Here is a 15,253-nt window from a genome sequence, read left to right as displayed (position 1 = left end):
AAAAATTCCAATTAGAAATAAATAATCTCTTATTTCAAAGTCATTCATCAACTGATTATACAATACCTTTATGAATATACTACTATGTTCCAGCAAGAGGATGAAGAAAACAATCGCATCCATTGATCAGAATTATAACGTGAAGTTTGCTCGAGCGAATCCATGTCGATCGTGTGATTACGGTTTAAATGCCTCCCCAAAACTCTCCGTTTCCCGTTCGATCGTACGTGGGATCACCATAGAACACGCGAGAATCGATGAATCCGTTCGTTCGCTTAATGCGCGTAGAACATGCGTCGAAACGCATTGGAATCCGAACCCAGCCACGTTTCGAAACGAAACGCTCATAGTGTCTCGTGAACACCAGAAAAGCATCGCTATGAATGTGTTCGAAGCATGCAAGATATTAAATCTATTGAAATCGCAGTCCCTACGACGAAAGAACCGAGGACTGTAAAACGAGTGCGTTCACGCGCGCGCAATTTTCATTTTTAGATACCTATATAGATCCACATACACATATGAATATATATATATATATATATATATATATATATATATATATATATGAGACAGAACTATAAATTTTAGCACAACGACGGTATTGACGAAAGTTGAGCAACCAGAGGCAACGATTTTATAGAACTCCATATACAAAGATTTACCGGCAAATATTTGAAAGAAATGCTTTTGAATAATACACTCACAATTTCTCATATTCGCTGCTTCGTCGATGCGATATATGTATGTACACATATATATATATATATATATATATATACGTACGTATTCCTATATCGTGAATTGTAAAGCTAAGAAAAGAAAAAATTCATTGTACCAATTTCTCTTTTGTTATTAGCATATATTACGCGAGAATATTTTGTAATAAAGTAGCAAACTTTCTATAAAGATAATATGATAAAAAAATATTTGATAGAGTAAAGTATATTAAAATTGAAAAATAATTTAATTACCTTCTATATTCCGCTGTAGAGAACACATCACGTCTACATCGTAAGACTTATCAAAGACAACTAACTCGCAAAGGAACTTCGTGAAGGTAACCTACTGGATAAACACTAATACTAACCGCGTACGTACGAGCTCGAACAAAGACAAAACATAAAATACGTTCTCGTTAATTAGAAATCTCATTTCACCTTCGATATATTTATATGACATTAGTACATATATGTATTGTAACAACATATTCGATAATGATGGATATTAATAAATACGTTCGAAGAAAGTTAAGATACGAAATAAAAATGAATGAGAGAATTATTTCTTAAATATCTCTTTCAATATTAGAGAAATATTATTTTGTATCATTCCGTGACGTCTTTTATCCCGTTCTCTTAATTTTTGCTTTCACGAAATCTTTACTTCATCTCGTTTCATCGTCGGTTATTACATATCTCGAAGCAAAGTTCATGGATCCGATAAACGTACGAGTACGTCGAGGAAGACAAATGCGCGCTTACGATTCCTCGTCACGATCAAGTCAAACTAACACACCAACGTAGAAATGCTCCCGTAACACCGATCATATCGAGAATTTCTCTTTACCACTCATTTACTTTAAAGATACAACGACGACAGAAACGTACCTACCGTAAGAAATACAATTGAAAAGAAGGAACGAATTGTAGTTGGAATCGTGCGACGAGATTAAATCTTCGATCGACTGCTTAGAACGAATCGATTATGAATTTGAATTCTTTCAACACAAAAATCTTAATAAGATTGAGTATCAATAAAAAGTTCATTCTCCGATTACATTATTATAATAAAGTGCGTCAATTTATTTTGTTGTAATTATTGATCGATTTTATATGGATTCAAGATAAAGAAAGAAAAAAAAAGAAAAAATTAAAATTTTATCGCGCGTTTTTATTCTAACTGATCGTTAAAAAATAAAAAAAAAAGAAGAAAAACTTTCAATTCTGATCGAAATTAGAACTCCCGATTATCGTCATCTTTAGAAAACTTAACGACGATCGTCCGGAACACTTAAAATGAAGCGTAAAATCTTCAACGCTCTCGTACTTTTCTCATAAATCATCGTCGAACTCGTTCTACGTGAACTTGACTCGTTGATCGCGATTTAACCGACACGATCGCGTAAAACGTCTAGCAGGAAGATCGCTCGATCTCGAGGCACGATATTCCAGCGGATAACTACCATAAACGGCTTCCTGAGTATTCCCTTTTGCAAAATGCTCGACCAGCGAAATACTACTTCACGCGAAACGAGTCTTACACGCGAGAAAGCCGAATCCTGATAGCTTCCTATTCATTATCTTGCATTACATCGACCGAACTTGGCCGATCGCCATTCTCGTGCTTTCAAAATACTTTCTTGCAAAGTGTACACTATCTTAAATCTATTAAAGATCTCCTAATCTTCCTTCACAGACAAACGAGGAGAAGAGGTTGTTATCTTCTTTCTCTCTTCCCCCTCTCACTCTCTCTCTCTCTCTCTCTCTCTCTCTCTCTCTCTCTTTCTCTCTCTTTCTCTTTCCCTGTTTCAGTCTTTGTAACAATTTAAATTCTTTTTCAGACTTTCCAGCATTAACACGATCCTATTTAAACGGCTATAACGATTAATTCTATCACATCGGCCGTACGAACATTTTTTGCCTATTGGTTTATTCGGAAAAGCGCATTTCGTATTCGTCTGAAAGTCCAATTCAGGTAATCGCTCTCTTCTCTGCCTTCTTTTCGAAGCAACTTTCGATGAACTCTGCTAGAGTATTGAAAAGCTGCAGGACTTTGATGATGCACAACGACCCTTTCAGCTTTCTCAGAGATCGCATCGACTACCCTTTCTACCTTTCTGTCTCTCTATCTCTCTTTCTCTCTTCCTTTTTCCTCTTTATCATTCTCTCGATTTCTCTCTCTCTCTTTCTCTGTCTTTCTATCCTTCGCCACTCACACTCTTCTTTCTCCCGTAGCCGTACACACACCAAGAGAAAACCGCCATAGCAAAGCTCCGTCTCGTTACGTTTCTGTTTGCTTCGGCCTCTACTGGCGATAACGAGATAAAGCTGCTGTAGACGACGACGAGAACGACGAGGACGTCTTTGCCTTCGCGTTTTCCTGAATTTAGCCTCGCCCGACCCTCTACCAGAACCAACACCACTACCATCACTACCAACATCAGCAGGTAGTACCGACTAACTCGACGACTACCACTTTCTTCGGCTAGCAGCTTCGAGTCTCGTCGGTACGATGATCACGAACGTGCCCGCTACATCGTTCCGTACAACCGCGATCTCCGCTCGTTGAAAGTGACTCAAGCGGAAAGTACGGTGAAGAAAAGTGTGTGTGTGTGTGTGTGTGTGAGAGAGAGAGAGAGAGAGAGAGGTGTTGAACCAACCGCTTTCTCCATTGTTAACGTCCTGAAGTGAAGCTGAGATTTCTTGGTTACGATGTGTGCATTCTAGACGGTAAAAGAAAAAAAAAGAAAGAAAAAAAGGATAGTGAGAGTTTCCAACTACTCGGCCTCTCGACATAGCACACTATACTCGCTAAAGTCGAAACGCTCTCTTTTGTAAAGTTTCTATTACGTTCTTTCTTTTTCATTCTATTCTTTTTCTTTTATCTTTTCTTTCTCAACAGAAACAAGAGAAACGGGGAGGAAACGGAAGTAAGAGAAATGTTGTTATCATCATTGAAAGAATAAAGCTAGTTCGTTAACGATACATAATATAACTAGCTTTTTCGATGATGGATCGTTGAAACAGAAACTGATCACTCGTGGAAGTGAAAGAGAACTTAGAGCAAGCGCGATTATAACGATCATTATAATGCAACTACAAAGATGTCTATTCGTTCTTCCATTTTCTTTTCTATTTTCTTTCTTATATATAAGCGCGCGTGAACAAGTAAATGTTCCTGGAATAATATCGAGTAATTTATTGAAAAAAGTACGTATCTACATCTATTGATTTTTTTCTTCTCTATTATTGGAAAATGCATTTAATTCTAAATAACGTAGAAAACGAGAGAGCGTTATTTAATAAAATGATATTTTCGCCTTGTTCGCGAGCTACAAATTTTAATGTTCGAATAATCTAGAAACGCCTTGCGTTGTTTTACAATTTTTTTAATTAACAAGTTAATTATAGTTCTGTTAGTCTCCGCTGTTGTAATTATTCATAAAATATGTATATTCCAGTTTTCCAATTGTGATTAATAAAAATTTTCTGTTTCGTTCTAACGTTACAAAATTCGTTATAATGAGAGTGTTAAAACTTGCAAATAACGTTTCATTCATTGTTAATTGTCGACATTTTATATTTTATTTTACATTTCATGGATATATTTACGTGAATATGTATATATATATGGTTATTTTCTTTTCTTACAACTGTCCGTTTACTAAACCTCAGAACTGCACATTTGTTTCATCCAAAAGAAAAGAACGTGAAAGAGAACAAACGAAATAAGAAGAAAACACCTAAGTACAATACGTCGCGTATAAATTTTCATCCCACAAGAATTTTTAATTATTCTTAAGACGTAAAATAAATATTAATTCACGAATAAAGAATTAAATGATATTTTAAACATTAATAACATTATTTTTCGAATTTCTTTTAACTCGTTTGTTATATATTGTTATGTAGATGATAAACAAACAAAATAACATGCATACTAATCGTTTTTACATATTAAACGTTTGTGAATAATTTCGTCAACAGTTAACGTGATCCCAACAAATGAAAAGAGAAGAAACACCAAAAATTTATTCGAGTAGTTATATCTAGAATATTAAATCTCAAAGACATTTTCAATTCGTAAAGCATTAAAATTATAAATAATAATACCGATGTAGATAAAATTTGTAGGAACAAACCGAATTTTCTCCCTTTTGATTATTATTAAAAATAATTCTGTTAATACTGACTGGATCTGATATCGTATAATTACTGTGGTAAATTGGTCTTTTTATTCAACATAAATGTGGGAATTTATACAAATAAACGACTTTCGGTAGTTTTCTACTTTTCCAATAATGCTACCTAATTACGAATTAGCCGGCATTGAAACGGCTTTTACCCTACGCTGAGTCCTTTAGTCCTTTAATCCTCGATTCGACTAAAACAACAGGCAACGATAATGGAAACCTTGAAACTAATCGTAAGAATTAAAATCTTACCAAAGAGTAAACGTGACATTGAAAGTTTATAATGAAAAAGAAAAGGAAGCTGAAAAAAATTATTATAGGAATAGAGATCATAGGTATGTTGTTATATCTATATATGTTGGACGCGCATAAAAATAAAGTATAATATGTAGTTTGGTAAAGCAACCGGAAATACAGCGGAAAGTTTAGAACGATGCGAAAGGCGCTGGGTCAACCGGTACGAATGCAACCCTGGACTTTTGGGGTCGACCACGCAGTTTCATTCGGGCACTCGAGCCTTCAAAGCGGACTAACGTGAGCAATGTCCGAGTTTCGTGGCAATAAAGAGCTAGGTATGTGAAAAGAGAGAGGAAGACAGAAAGAGACACAGAGAGGAAGAGAGAAAGAGAAAGAGAGAGAGAGAGAAAGAGAAAGAAATATAAAGAGAAGAGATAATCACCAAAAACAGAGATGGGGAATGAAATGTGCACGGTTGAGAAAAAGAAAAGGATAGAGAATTTTGTTCAAAGGCTAATGGCAACCGGAAAAATTTTTGCGATTGCAACGGGTAAAAAGATTTGAGTGTGAGCGTCAAAAGCAAAAGTCGGTAGAATCACGACGAGGACGAAATATACTCATGATTTGCAATATATTTCTTTTTAAAAATTAAAACATCTCTATCTTTGCCTGATTAAAGCAACATTCAGCTGCTCTTTTCGGATACAATTTAATATTTTTTCATAAAAAAAAATATAATAAGAAACATATTAAATTTAATCCTTTCGATGACACGAATGACGAAATAAAAAGAAGTCAGGAAAGATTTGAAAGGAGAGAAATTAATTTGTAAATTCATTACTCCCAGAATTTTCGTCATTTAAAATAATAAAAAGAAAGTCATAAATTTCATAACAAGTACTATCACATTTGTGAAGCTATTCTTGTCATAAAATAATAGAATGGAATTAAAATAGAAATAAAATAGAAATAAAATAGAAATAAAAGAAAAAACAAAAAATTTGATTTCATGCTAGTTTCACGATAAGAGCTCGTCGTTTGCGTTGAACAGACACGATGAACGCCGCGTCGACGTAAGGATTAAGACGTGAAGAAGGTTACGAGGTGCTTACGTAAACTACTTCGACGTGGCGCCATCAGAATCGTTAATATCTCATAGTACGGAGATAAATGTGACTCGACATATCCAGTGAACACACTTTTTCCTTCTCCTTGCTTACTTCGACGTGAACTATTATAGATACGTTCCACTTATGGTAGTATGCGAAACGTAGGATCCTATCCTTCGTATAGCCCTTTCCTTTCGTGGCGAAGAGTAGTACGTATGTAACTATATATATGTGTGTCTGTATATACGGGCAAGTAGGTGAGTAGTGCTGCTCTAGCAAGACCCCTTCTCCTTCTTGTGCTACACCACGAAGTTGGCAAGAGCATCTGGAGCGTTAAGGCGGATGAGCGATGTGCCGGTGTCTTGTGGCGTGATGGATCGTCCAATACCAGCCAATATGCAGTATTGCACGTGAAGTGGCAAACTGGTATCCATACATCAAATCGAAAGTGGTATGGGGTTGGAGGATAAAAAGAAAGAAAAAGACAGAAGAGATAGGGGTTATATGGCATACGATTCGTATTGTTGTAACATGCTCTACCGATTCACCTAATCCTTCGTCAAGGATTTTCTTTTTTGCTACAACATCTGTGGTAAACTGTCTTTGCCACTATCGAACACATACGTTACATTAATCGGATTCATAATCCTCATTTTACTTCTGAAACACTGATCTTTCTTCTTCTAATGTATAGAAAATATATAGTACTTTTTTTATCACAAAACCAAGAGAATGTCACAAACTCAGAAAAAATCGACTTAATTGTATAGTGACATTAATCGATTTAATATAGTACATGTGTATCTCAACTACCAATTCAAAGTTAAAAATGTCTTAATATTCGAAACATATCGAAAGGAAATCACACTCTAAGTTTATAAAAATCATACTCACCGAAATGTAAGAGTAGTAAGTGGACGATAACTCTTGTGGCTATTGACATCTTGCATCGGCGTACCCCAAAAATCGTCCTTTAAAATGTTAGCGATAGGGGTTTGAGCGATCACATCCTTGTTCCTTACAATAGCTGGGATATCATCATGCACAAAATCTCCACCAAGAGCGTTCAGATAACAACCAATCGCGACGAGGGTAACAGCCGCATAGATGCACCATTCCGGTGGTTCGTTGCCCTCCGATTCGTTGCAACTACCACTAGCAAAAGAGCGATTTCCAGCTTTTCTCGCGTTTTGGCAGCAAAAGGCGACATTATTGCCGCCAGCCGTAAAGCCGTTGTTACGCCGCCTCATAACTTCACCGGACCGCCCAAACGATCGCGATCGTTGAATTTGACCAGCACGCTCCTTCTTCCGCGTGACTCACAGAAACGATGGATCTCATGAGGCTCGATGATTTTAATTTGTCCGATATCAGTAACAGAAAATGAAATACATCTATCACCTCCTACTTAATACGTTCCAGAAATTTTAATGAAACTACGTAAAGATTATCGCTGCTATGATGATCTCTGTCGTCGATCTTTTCTCGCGAACTTTTCCCATCGGACGTCTCTTCATCGCGAAGACAATGCTTTCTTAACGATGACGAGCTCATTCGTTAGCCCTTTGTTTGTTCCTCAAAAAATAGTCGAGCATTTTAACCTTTCAATGCACCGCCGACGGCAACGTTCGTTCTTCTTTGAAGCGAACTCGATGAACGATTACAAGAGTTCATTATTTAACAGCCAAACCGATGTCCACCAGCAAAACACTCTACTCTCCTTTACGATACCCTCTTTTTAGAAGCATAATATCTTACAAATCGGAATAGATCGTTCTTTCTGGAATTTATTCATCATAGCAATTCGTTAAAGTGAACGTATATCGCTTGACTTTTTGTCTTTGCGATTCATCATACGAGTCGATTTGCGGATGCTTTCCAATCAAGAAGCAATGACCAAATCGATTGTACTCGCGTGCTTTCGACAGGCAAGCACCGCAATAAATGCAATGCTTCTTTGATCCCTTTTCTCTTTGCGCGATCGACTATTAGGATCGATTCATTGTTCTCTCTCCTGCAATTGGATACCTGTTATTCGATCGCTTTAATCCAAATAGCATCAGCTGCATATCTTCCTAAAGCACCTTACAGAAATCCGCTACGATAGATTCGATTGGAAGATTCCAACCTTTCAAGAAGAATGAAATGGAATCGTTCATTCCACACGATGACGTCGTTTTAATTACAATTCTATCCAACACTATCTCGTAGATCCCAATTCATCCATTTTCTAATGTCCACCAGAAGAGAGAAATTTAAAGGAGAACTTTGGTGAACACAAATCCTCCAATTACACTAATCTCATTCCATAAATTTTCGTGAACATTCCTGAAAGTCGCGAAATTATTGTAAGATAAACGAGAACGTTATAATTTATAAAACCTCATTTGGTCACAAATTTTCTATAGATCTATCGACAATCATTCGTATCTAGCTCGAAACACAGTATCAAGAATTTCTCCTTTCTCTCCAACTCTCACCTCTTTTTTTTTCTTCGTTTCCTTCGTTGTATTATTTCTCTTTCCTTCTTTTCTTCTTTCCCTCCTATCTTCTTATCTAGCGGCTACTTTTGCGCACTACCTAACCCTTCCACTCTCCCATCTCCCTGTCTTTCTCCTTCCCCTTCTCTCTCACCCTTTCTCAACCCTCGCACCACCGAACGAATCGAATTTCTAGCGGAGTATCGCAATAACTTTTCCGGTTTCGCTTATCGACAAGGATTGCATCTTCTCTCGAACGGACCCTTTTTGATCCCGGAAGACTGCTCGAGGCACTTCCAGTGACTCCTCTTCTACTCTACACTTTAAAAAGACGACCACGTTTTCGAATCAAAATGAAAAGAAGAATGGTTCGATATCGATGATATCGTAACCTTGTTTGCACTTCGAACTCGATCGGTGATCAATATCTTCGATTGATTGTCCTTCTTCCACGATAGTACTTTGACCTACTATTCAAAGATATATGCACACAGGAAATATGTGTCACAGATTTACACGGACACCGGCGTTTTATTAAAACACAACTATGATCGACCCATATTAACGAGAACACAGGTTATTGTGATTGTTGTTTTTATTATAATTATCATCATTATTATTACAACTCAATTGATCGTGTAGGATCATTGATCAATGATCATAATTATTATCGATATTAAACTTTGAAATCCAACAGTTTAAAACTGTCATTAGTATTTTAATAACTCGTAAAAGAAATCCGTTTATAAAAATAGAACTGGCATATAAGAATGAAAGACAAATTTTTTTCTCTTGATTTTTAATCCACTCATAGAACGTCACAAAATACCCGATAAAGAAAAAACGCGCGCATTTTTATCATCGTACGTCACATGTAAAATAAGATCGCGCGAATCGTAATGACGAAGACGACAGTAACTACGGCGACATTGATAATGACGATATCGATATCGACGCAACGACGATAAACGCGAGACTAAAGGACGACGGCATCCGCCCGGTTATATACCCAGCGCACTCTGACCCGCAAAGCCGCGCCCGCGCACCAGCCACCCCCAGGGCTTTCTGCGTGCGTGTCCTCGTGCGATCCCTCTCTCTCTCTCCCTCTCTCTCTCTTTCTCTCTCTTTTTCTCTCTCTTTCTCTTCTTCCCTCTCTTTCTCCCATTCTGGCTCACCCACCCTCGGTTCAAAGTGCAAGAAGAGTCGCGCACCTACGTCCAATATCTGTATTTGTTTACACTACTAAAGACTTCGTTTTGAAAATAAATTGTTCGTTTGTACTAACATTTTTTTAAAACTCTTTCTCACGATCAATAGTTCTAATGCGTTTCGTGTCACGTGGCTCATCGATGATTTAAAGTAAACGTTATGGCTTACAACACAAACGTGCTATGAGTATATAAGATACCCGATAGAACACACCTCTCCCATTTGCAATGCTGTTTAATCGTGAATGTACTCATAAACCATGGAAACGAATATAGTGGAAAAAGAGGAAAGATTATTTATGATTTAAAAGATAAACGAGTTCGGTTGTCGTTCTTACTACCTCCTTTGTTACACTTACTTACTTGTGGCAAACGGTATCCAAAAATACTTATTTAATAATGTATCTAACTCGCAGCGATATGTTTTCACGTAGAAACAAAACAGTTTTAACGACCGTGAAAAAGTATAGATAATATAAAGAACGACTATAATTCCGATTGATGCTTCAAAAATTTTCTTGAAAAAAAAAATAGAACGAATATATTTGAATTCTACAGGAAAAGAAAATTTTACGTTTAATAATACTAACGAACCTAATAACAACCTAATACCAATCTAATACAACTAAAGATTTTGAACAGACCAAAAACAATACATCGAGCATTAACGATTCGATAAAAAAAACCCTTACCTAAAACGCTAGTCTAAGGTAAACAATCATCCGAGTTGAAACGGTGAGAGCAAAACATACGTGAAATTACATCAAGAACGACCTGCAAAACGAATGACTTTTCAAAAGAATCGATTTTGTCGCTCGATGCAATCATCTAATCAAGCGTTAACACGCAACTTCATCAACACTCGAGATATAGTAATACGAAACTCAGTCGAAAATGAGTTAAGCTTTCTAATAAATTTCGGTTAAACGAACCATGGCTAGCTTGGCTTTAGATAGATAGGTGGAGAGGGATTTCATCAAAACGCCGTAGCTCTGTAACAGCTTCCGAAACTAGAACTAAAGCATCACCACAATAGGAGTTCCATGGATAATCAAAGGTGCGGGACATTCGGCTGGTTAAAGGTGCAGTGTGCACACGGAGAATGTGGAGAGAAGGGTAGTAAAGGTAAAGATAGATAGATAGATAGAGAGGGAAATAGAAAGAGATAGAGAGAGAGAAAGATAGAAAGAGAGAGAGAGAGAATGATAAAGAGTAAGAGAGAGAGAGAGGGAGAGAGAGAGAGAGAAAGAGAGAGAAAGAAAGAATGAGAGAGAAAGAGAGAGAGGATGAGGGACAGAAGACAGAATGTATTTAATTAATGTACCCGAACAGCAGTGAGCACAGAGTACACAGGTTCTACCAACCAAGCTATCCACTCTGGACTTCCTCATTTTGTGTGGGCGTATGTGTATAAATGCCTATCTATGTGTGTACCTACGTCGTTCATCTGAATGTGTGTGTACATATACAAACCATCGAATTTACCGCAAAACTCATGCGTTTCGTGGTGGGACTAGACCTCGAAAAGACAGAGAGATAGATAGATAGATAGATAGAGAGAGAGAGAGAGAGAAAGAGAGAGAGAGAAAGATAAAGAGAGAGAATTCAGGAAAGACACCAGCCGCAATTTCCGGTAATGTCGCACGAGAATGCTTTGACGCGGCCGCGGCCAACATCGAAACTCGTGTTCACGAAATCCAATGAAAATTCGCTACCCATCTACTGTTTGTATGCTCTTCTACTCTCGAACTATCTATCTCTTTCTATCTACATCACTAGAGTTTCCTAAGGAAGTAGCTTCCACCCCTTTGTCGACCACTGTAGGCGGAGTTCTAGGCTTACGAGAGAAGGGCGTAAACGTTCGTGCGGATAAGAGAATCGAGAATTCCTTGTTCCTAATACCACCGACGTAATCGAGATCCACCTGATTATCTTCCATCATCGTTCGTGACATTTCTGATTGCTTCATGTTAGATCGCTTATTGCACTTTCCTTTTCTTGAGAAAGAACGTTAATTTCTTTCTTTACGTTCAAACTTTGAAATATCGTATTTTAGAAATATTAACAATATTTCTGATGTCATAAAATTCGTATTAACATTTCAAGAGAAGAATCGAGACTTTTAGTCTGATCCTAACTATGAGAAATCATGGTAATCCGACTAGCAGAAGTCTTTACTTGCATCACTGTTCGGTACAATGAATCAGCTATTAGATCTGTTTCCTGACTGTCTTATACAATGGCAAGTATTTCCTTATGACACGTTCCTAAGTTGCTGATTCCCCTCGGGCAATAAACCAGTACCGTAGAGCTTGTACACCACAGGCATTCGGAAATCCTTGAATGGTGCGAACAAATAGGTTTCCCACACTTTCTCTTTGCAGTGTACAAGCGAAGGGCGTAGACATTGTGATAGGAGAAAGAAGAAATTTCTTAAGAGGTCTGTCACGACGTAACAAGACCGACTTAGACCATGTCGGCAAGGATACCAAATGATTTTGTTCGACAGAAAAGAAATCGTCAAAGAATGTTATTGCCTCTTAACTAAAAAACGCTGACACTTCTTCGAATGGGATAAATCTAAAAAAAAAAAAAGAAAAATGACATATTTTTCAAGTGTATCAAATACTTTCGATGAAATAACAAAAAAAAGAATAAAAGAAAAATACAATGAATTTATTAAGCGATAACTAATGGAAGATAATTATAAAAATGGGGTCAAAGAAATAAGAGAAAATTAGACGATTTCCGCTGCAATTACTCGTTTCGTTTTATTTCAAAATTGTTTTCTGCTGGGCGACGAGTTCTTTCAGTTCAATCGATTTCAAAGTTCGTTTAGACGCTAATACTGATCGACGTTCAGCAGAGAGCAACTTTCGACTCGAAAGTTTACGTGATCATATAAGATGAAACGAGACGACGAATGATTTCGACTTCTCGAGAGCTGACCAAATAGCGATATGTGGATTCCAATATAATAAATTCACGCTTTCCTTGCGATTGACTCAATGTTACTACCGGAGCAACCATTGCAATTTCTCAGTAACTTAAATCGCATATCGGTCGAAACCCAGAGCATGATAAAAATAAATAAAATACTATAATCGAATATCTCTACACATCGAATTACTACAAGAATTTTATTAAACCTTAGAAACAATTATTTATTTCGTTTTATACGGAATCAACAAAAATTATAACAAACTAGTCAACTCTATTTTTGACTTTATAACTCTACTTTTGACTTTATATTGACGTTATAAACTTTGACTCAAACGTGATTAATAATATAACAAAGAGATATGCGAACCGTATTTTGTAAATTCCTATTCATTTACGATAAACATTTTGTCCACTCCGTATTATTTCCATTATTGATACACGCATTAATGCCGGAAAACAAAGAGAGTGAAAATACATATATTGTGCAGACCTAGACATGCTCTTTAAATAAACATTTCAATAAATCGAACAGTAAAACAGGAGGAAACAAGAATCGACATTTATACTGGCAGTACGCGTTATAACATCTTCCGGTGGTATCGTTCTCATACTTCCACCATTTCCACCCATTCATTCCTTTCTTCTCTTTCCATCTAACTTCGCAATTATTTACAGGGGAACAATTTGTATCGAATATTATCACAATTCCAAAATACGCAAACATTTGCAGGAGTTTACAGCCCCGTTCGTTCGTAGCTACGACACTAGTGAGAGAGATGGAAAAAATAGTCATTAAAAATGATTGGTTATGAGATAGAATATGATACGATAAACAAAGAAAAAGAAAAAAAAGGAAAAAGAATTTGTTTTGCAATAACTAGTGCTTAATGCGATACCAGTAAATGCCAGGTATCGGAAAAAATAAACGATATCCAAGGAAAACCGTCGATGCGCCAGGTCTAAATCGAAACTTTTCCAATTTCCAGGACTTCGTATTTATAAGTTCGCATGCCCTTCCTTTCTTTTTCGCAGATTCTCGTACTCGTAGTCTACTACCGTAGTCTACACCCCACCTCCCCACTCTAGTCATAGTCGTACTTTCGCGTGCTTGATGTACGATTCCTCGTAGTAACATAAGTTCCAAGGTAGACTTTCGAACGCTAAAAATGTATCCCGAGAAGCTAACCCCGACTCTTTCCATCGATATTTCTTTACGATCTTAAGGAAAAAGTAGCGAATTTAGCTTCATACGAAGAAATGTTTCGTCGATTGCGAACTAAAACGCTGATCCAATAGTCATTATCGATCGGTATAAGTAGCAAGAGAATTTCAGGATTTTAAAAAGTCTTAGGAAATGTTCGTAAAAGTTCTTAATACTGCCTCAATCCGAAAATGTAATGGTTACGAAGGTAAAGCTTGAGTCAAAATCAATTCTGTTAATTCACAATTATACGCTGAAACAAAAACTGAACGGAAATGGGAATCATCCCGGGCCGAAATTTTGTAAACTATCGTTTAACACTCAACATATCATAAATGAAACTTTATTGATTAATATTCAATGGATTTTGTGGAAGCTTCGACATGATTTCTCTTTAATAGAAAAAATACATTTTCAGTTATATTTACGATGACGAGGTTACTGTCAAGCTTGGTAAAGATGTTTTGAAAACAATGACAAAAATATAATAAATTCGACACTTCGAGTAAATAGATTAGGATTGATTTGTATATATACAATAGCGAGCATATAAATAAGAAAATATTTATTCTCATATTAAATTGCTAATATAATCTTGGATTGTTTATATTTTTATAAATATTATATGTCATTAGAAAATGCATTTTATAGACATTGAATAACTATAATTGTTAAACTAATTTTACTTTATTTTCAATATAAAATCAAATACACTTAGTATGGATATTCAATAATCAGCAAGCAACTATATAAGAAAACATTATAAAACTAAAATTTGTCAATTTTATTTAACACAAAATGATTTTTGTAATATAATTAAAGTTATTTAATACTTCGTACAATACCGGACGAAATGATAAGGCGTTTGATGTATTTGTATATTTCATATAATATAACAGGATATATATTCATTTTACTCACTCTACACATTAGATATGTCGTCTAGATTTTAGTCGGACAAGATGATAGAACATTATTACAAAAACACAATTATTTGAACAGAAATATTTTTTTAAGTCAAAATTAATATATAGTGAAATCACATTTTTGCTGTATAACATCTAATAAGCGATTAGGAATTGATTTAAACAATTTTTTAATATATTTCTGTTTTAAAAGACTCCAATTTGTAACAATACTTTATTTTAATTCCATGACAT

At 36.0% G+C, this 15,253-nt stretch overlaps 1 protein-coding gene across 2 annotated transcripts in view; it reads right to left on the bottom strand.

Moving 5' to 3' along the window:
* Positions 1-9,733, bottom strand: part of LOC124425992 (protein O-mannosyl-transferase TMTC1-like) — a 151,131-nt gene extending 141,398 nt beyond the window's left edge. The window contains exons 1-2 of one of the 2 annotated variants that reach the window (XM_046967174.1): positions 8,742-9,733; positions 7,156-8,589 (exon numbers count right to left, since the gene is read on the bottom strand). In XM_046967174.1, coding sequence (XP_046823130.1) covers positions 7,156-7,511 — 356 coding nt within the window. In that variant the 5' untranslated portion in view covers positions 7,512-8,589; positions 8,742-9,733. Of the gene's footprint in view, positions 1-7,155; positions 8,590-8,741 lie in introns of those variants that run through there. The other variant, XM_046967176.1, reaches the window with a different exon arrangement.
* Positions 9,734-15,253: the final 5,520 nt, after the last annotated feature.

The sequence above is a fragment of the Vespa crabro genome, chromosome 8 (genome assembly GCF_910589235.1).
Source record: "Vespa crabro chromosome 8, iyVesCrab1.2, whole genome shotgun sequence".
NCBI lineage: Eukaryota > Metazoa > Arthropoda > Insecta > Hymenoptera > Vespidae > Vespa > Vespa crabro.
This window is presented reverse-complemented; position numbering and strand designations above follow the sequence as displayed.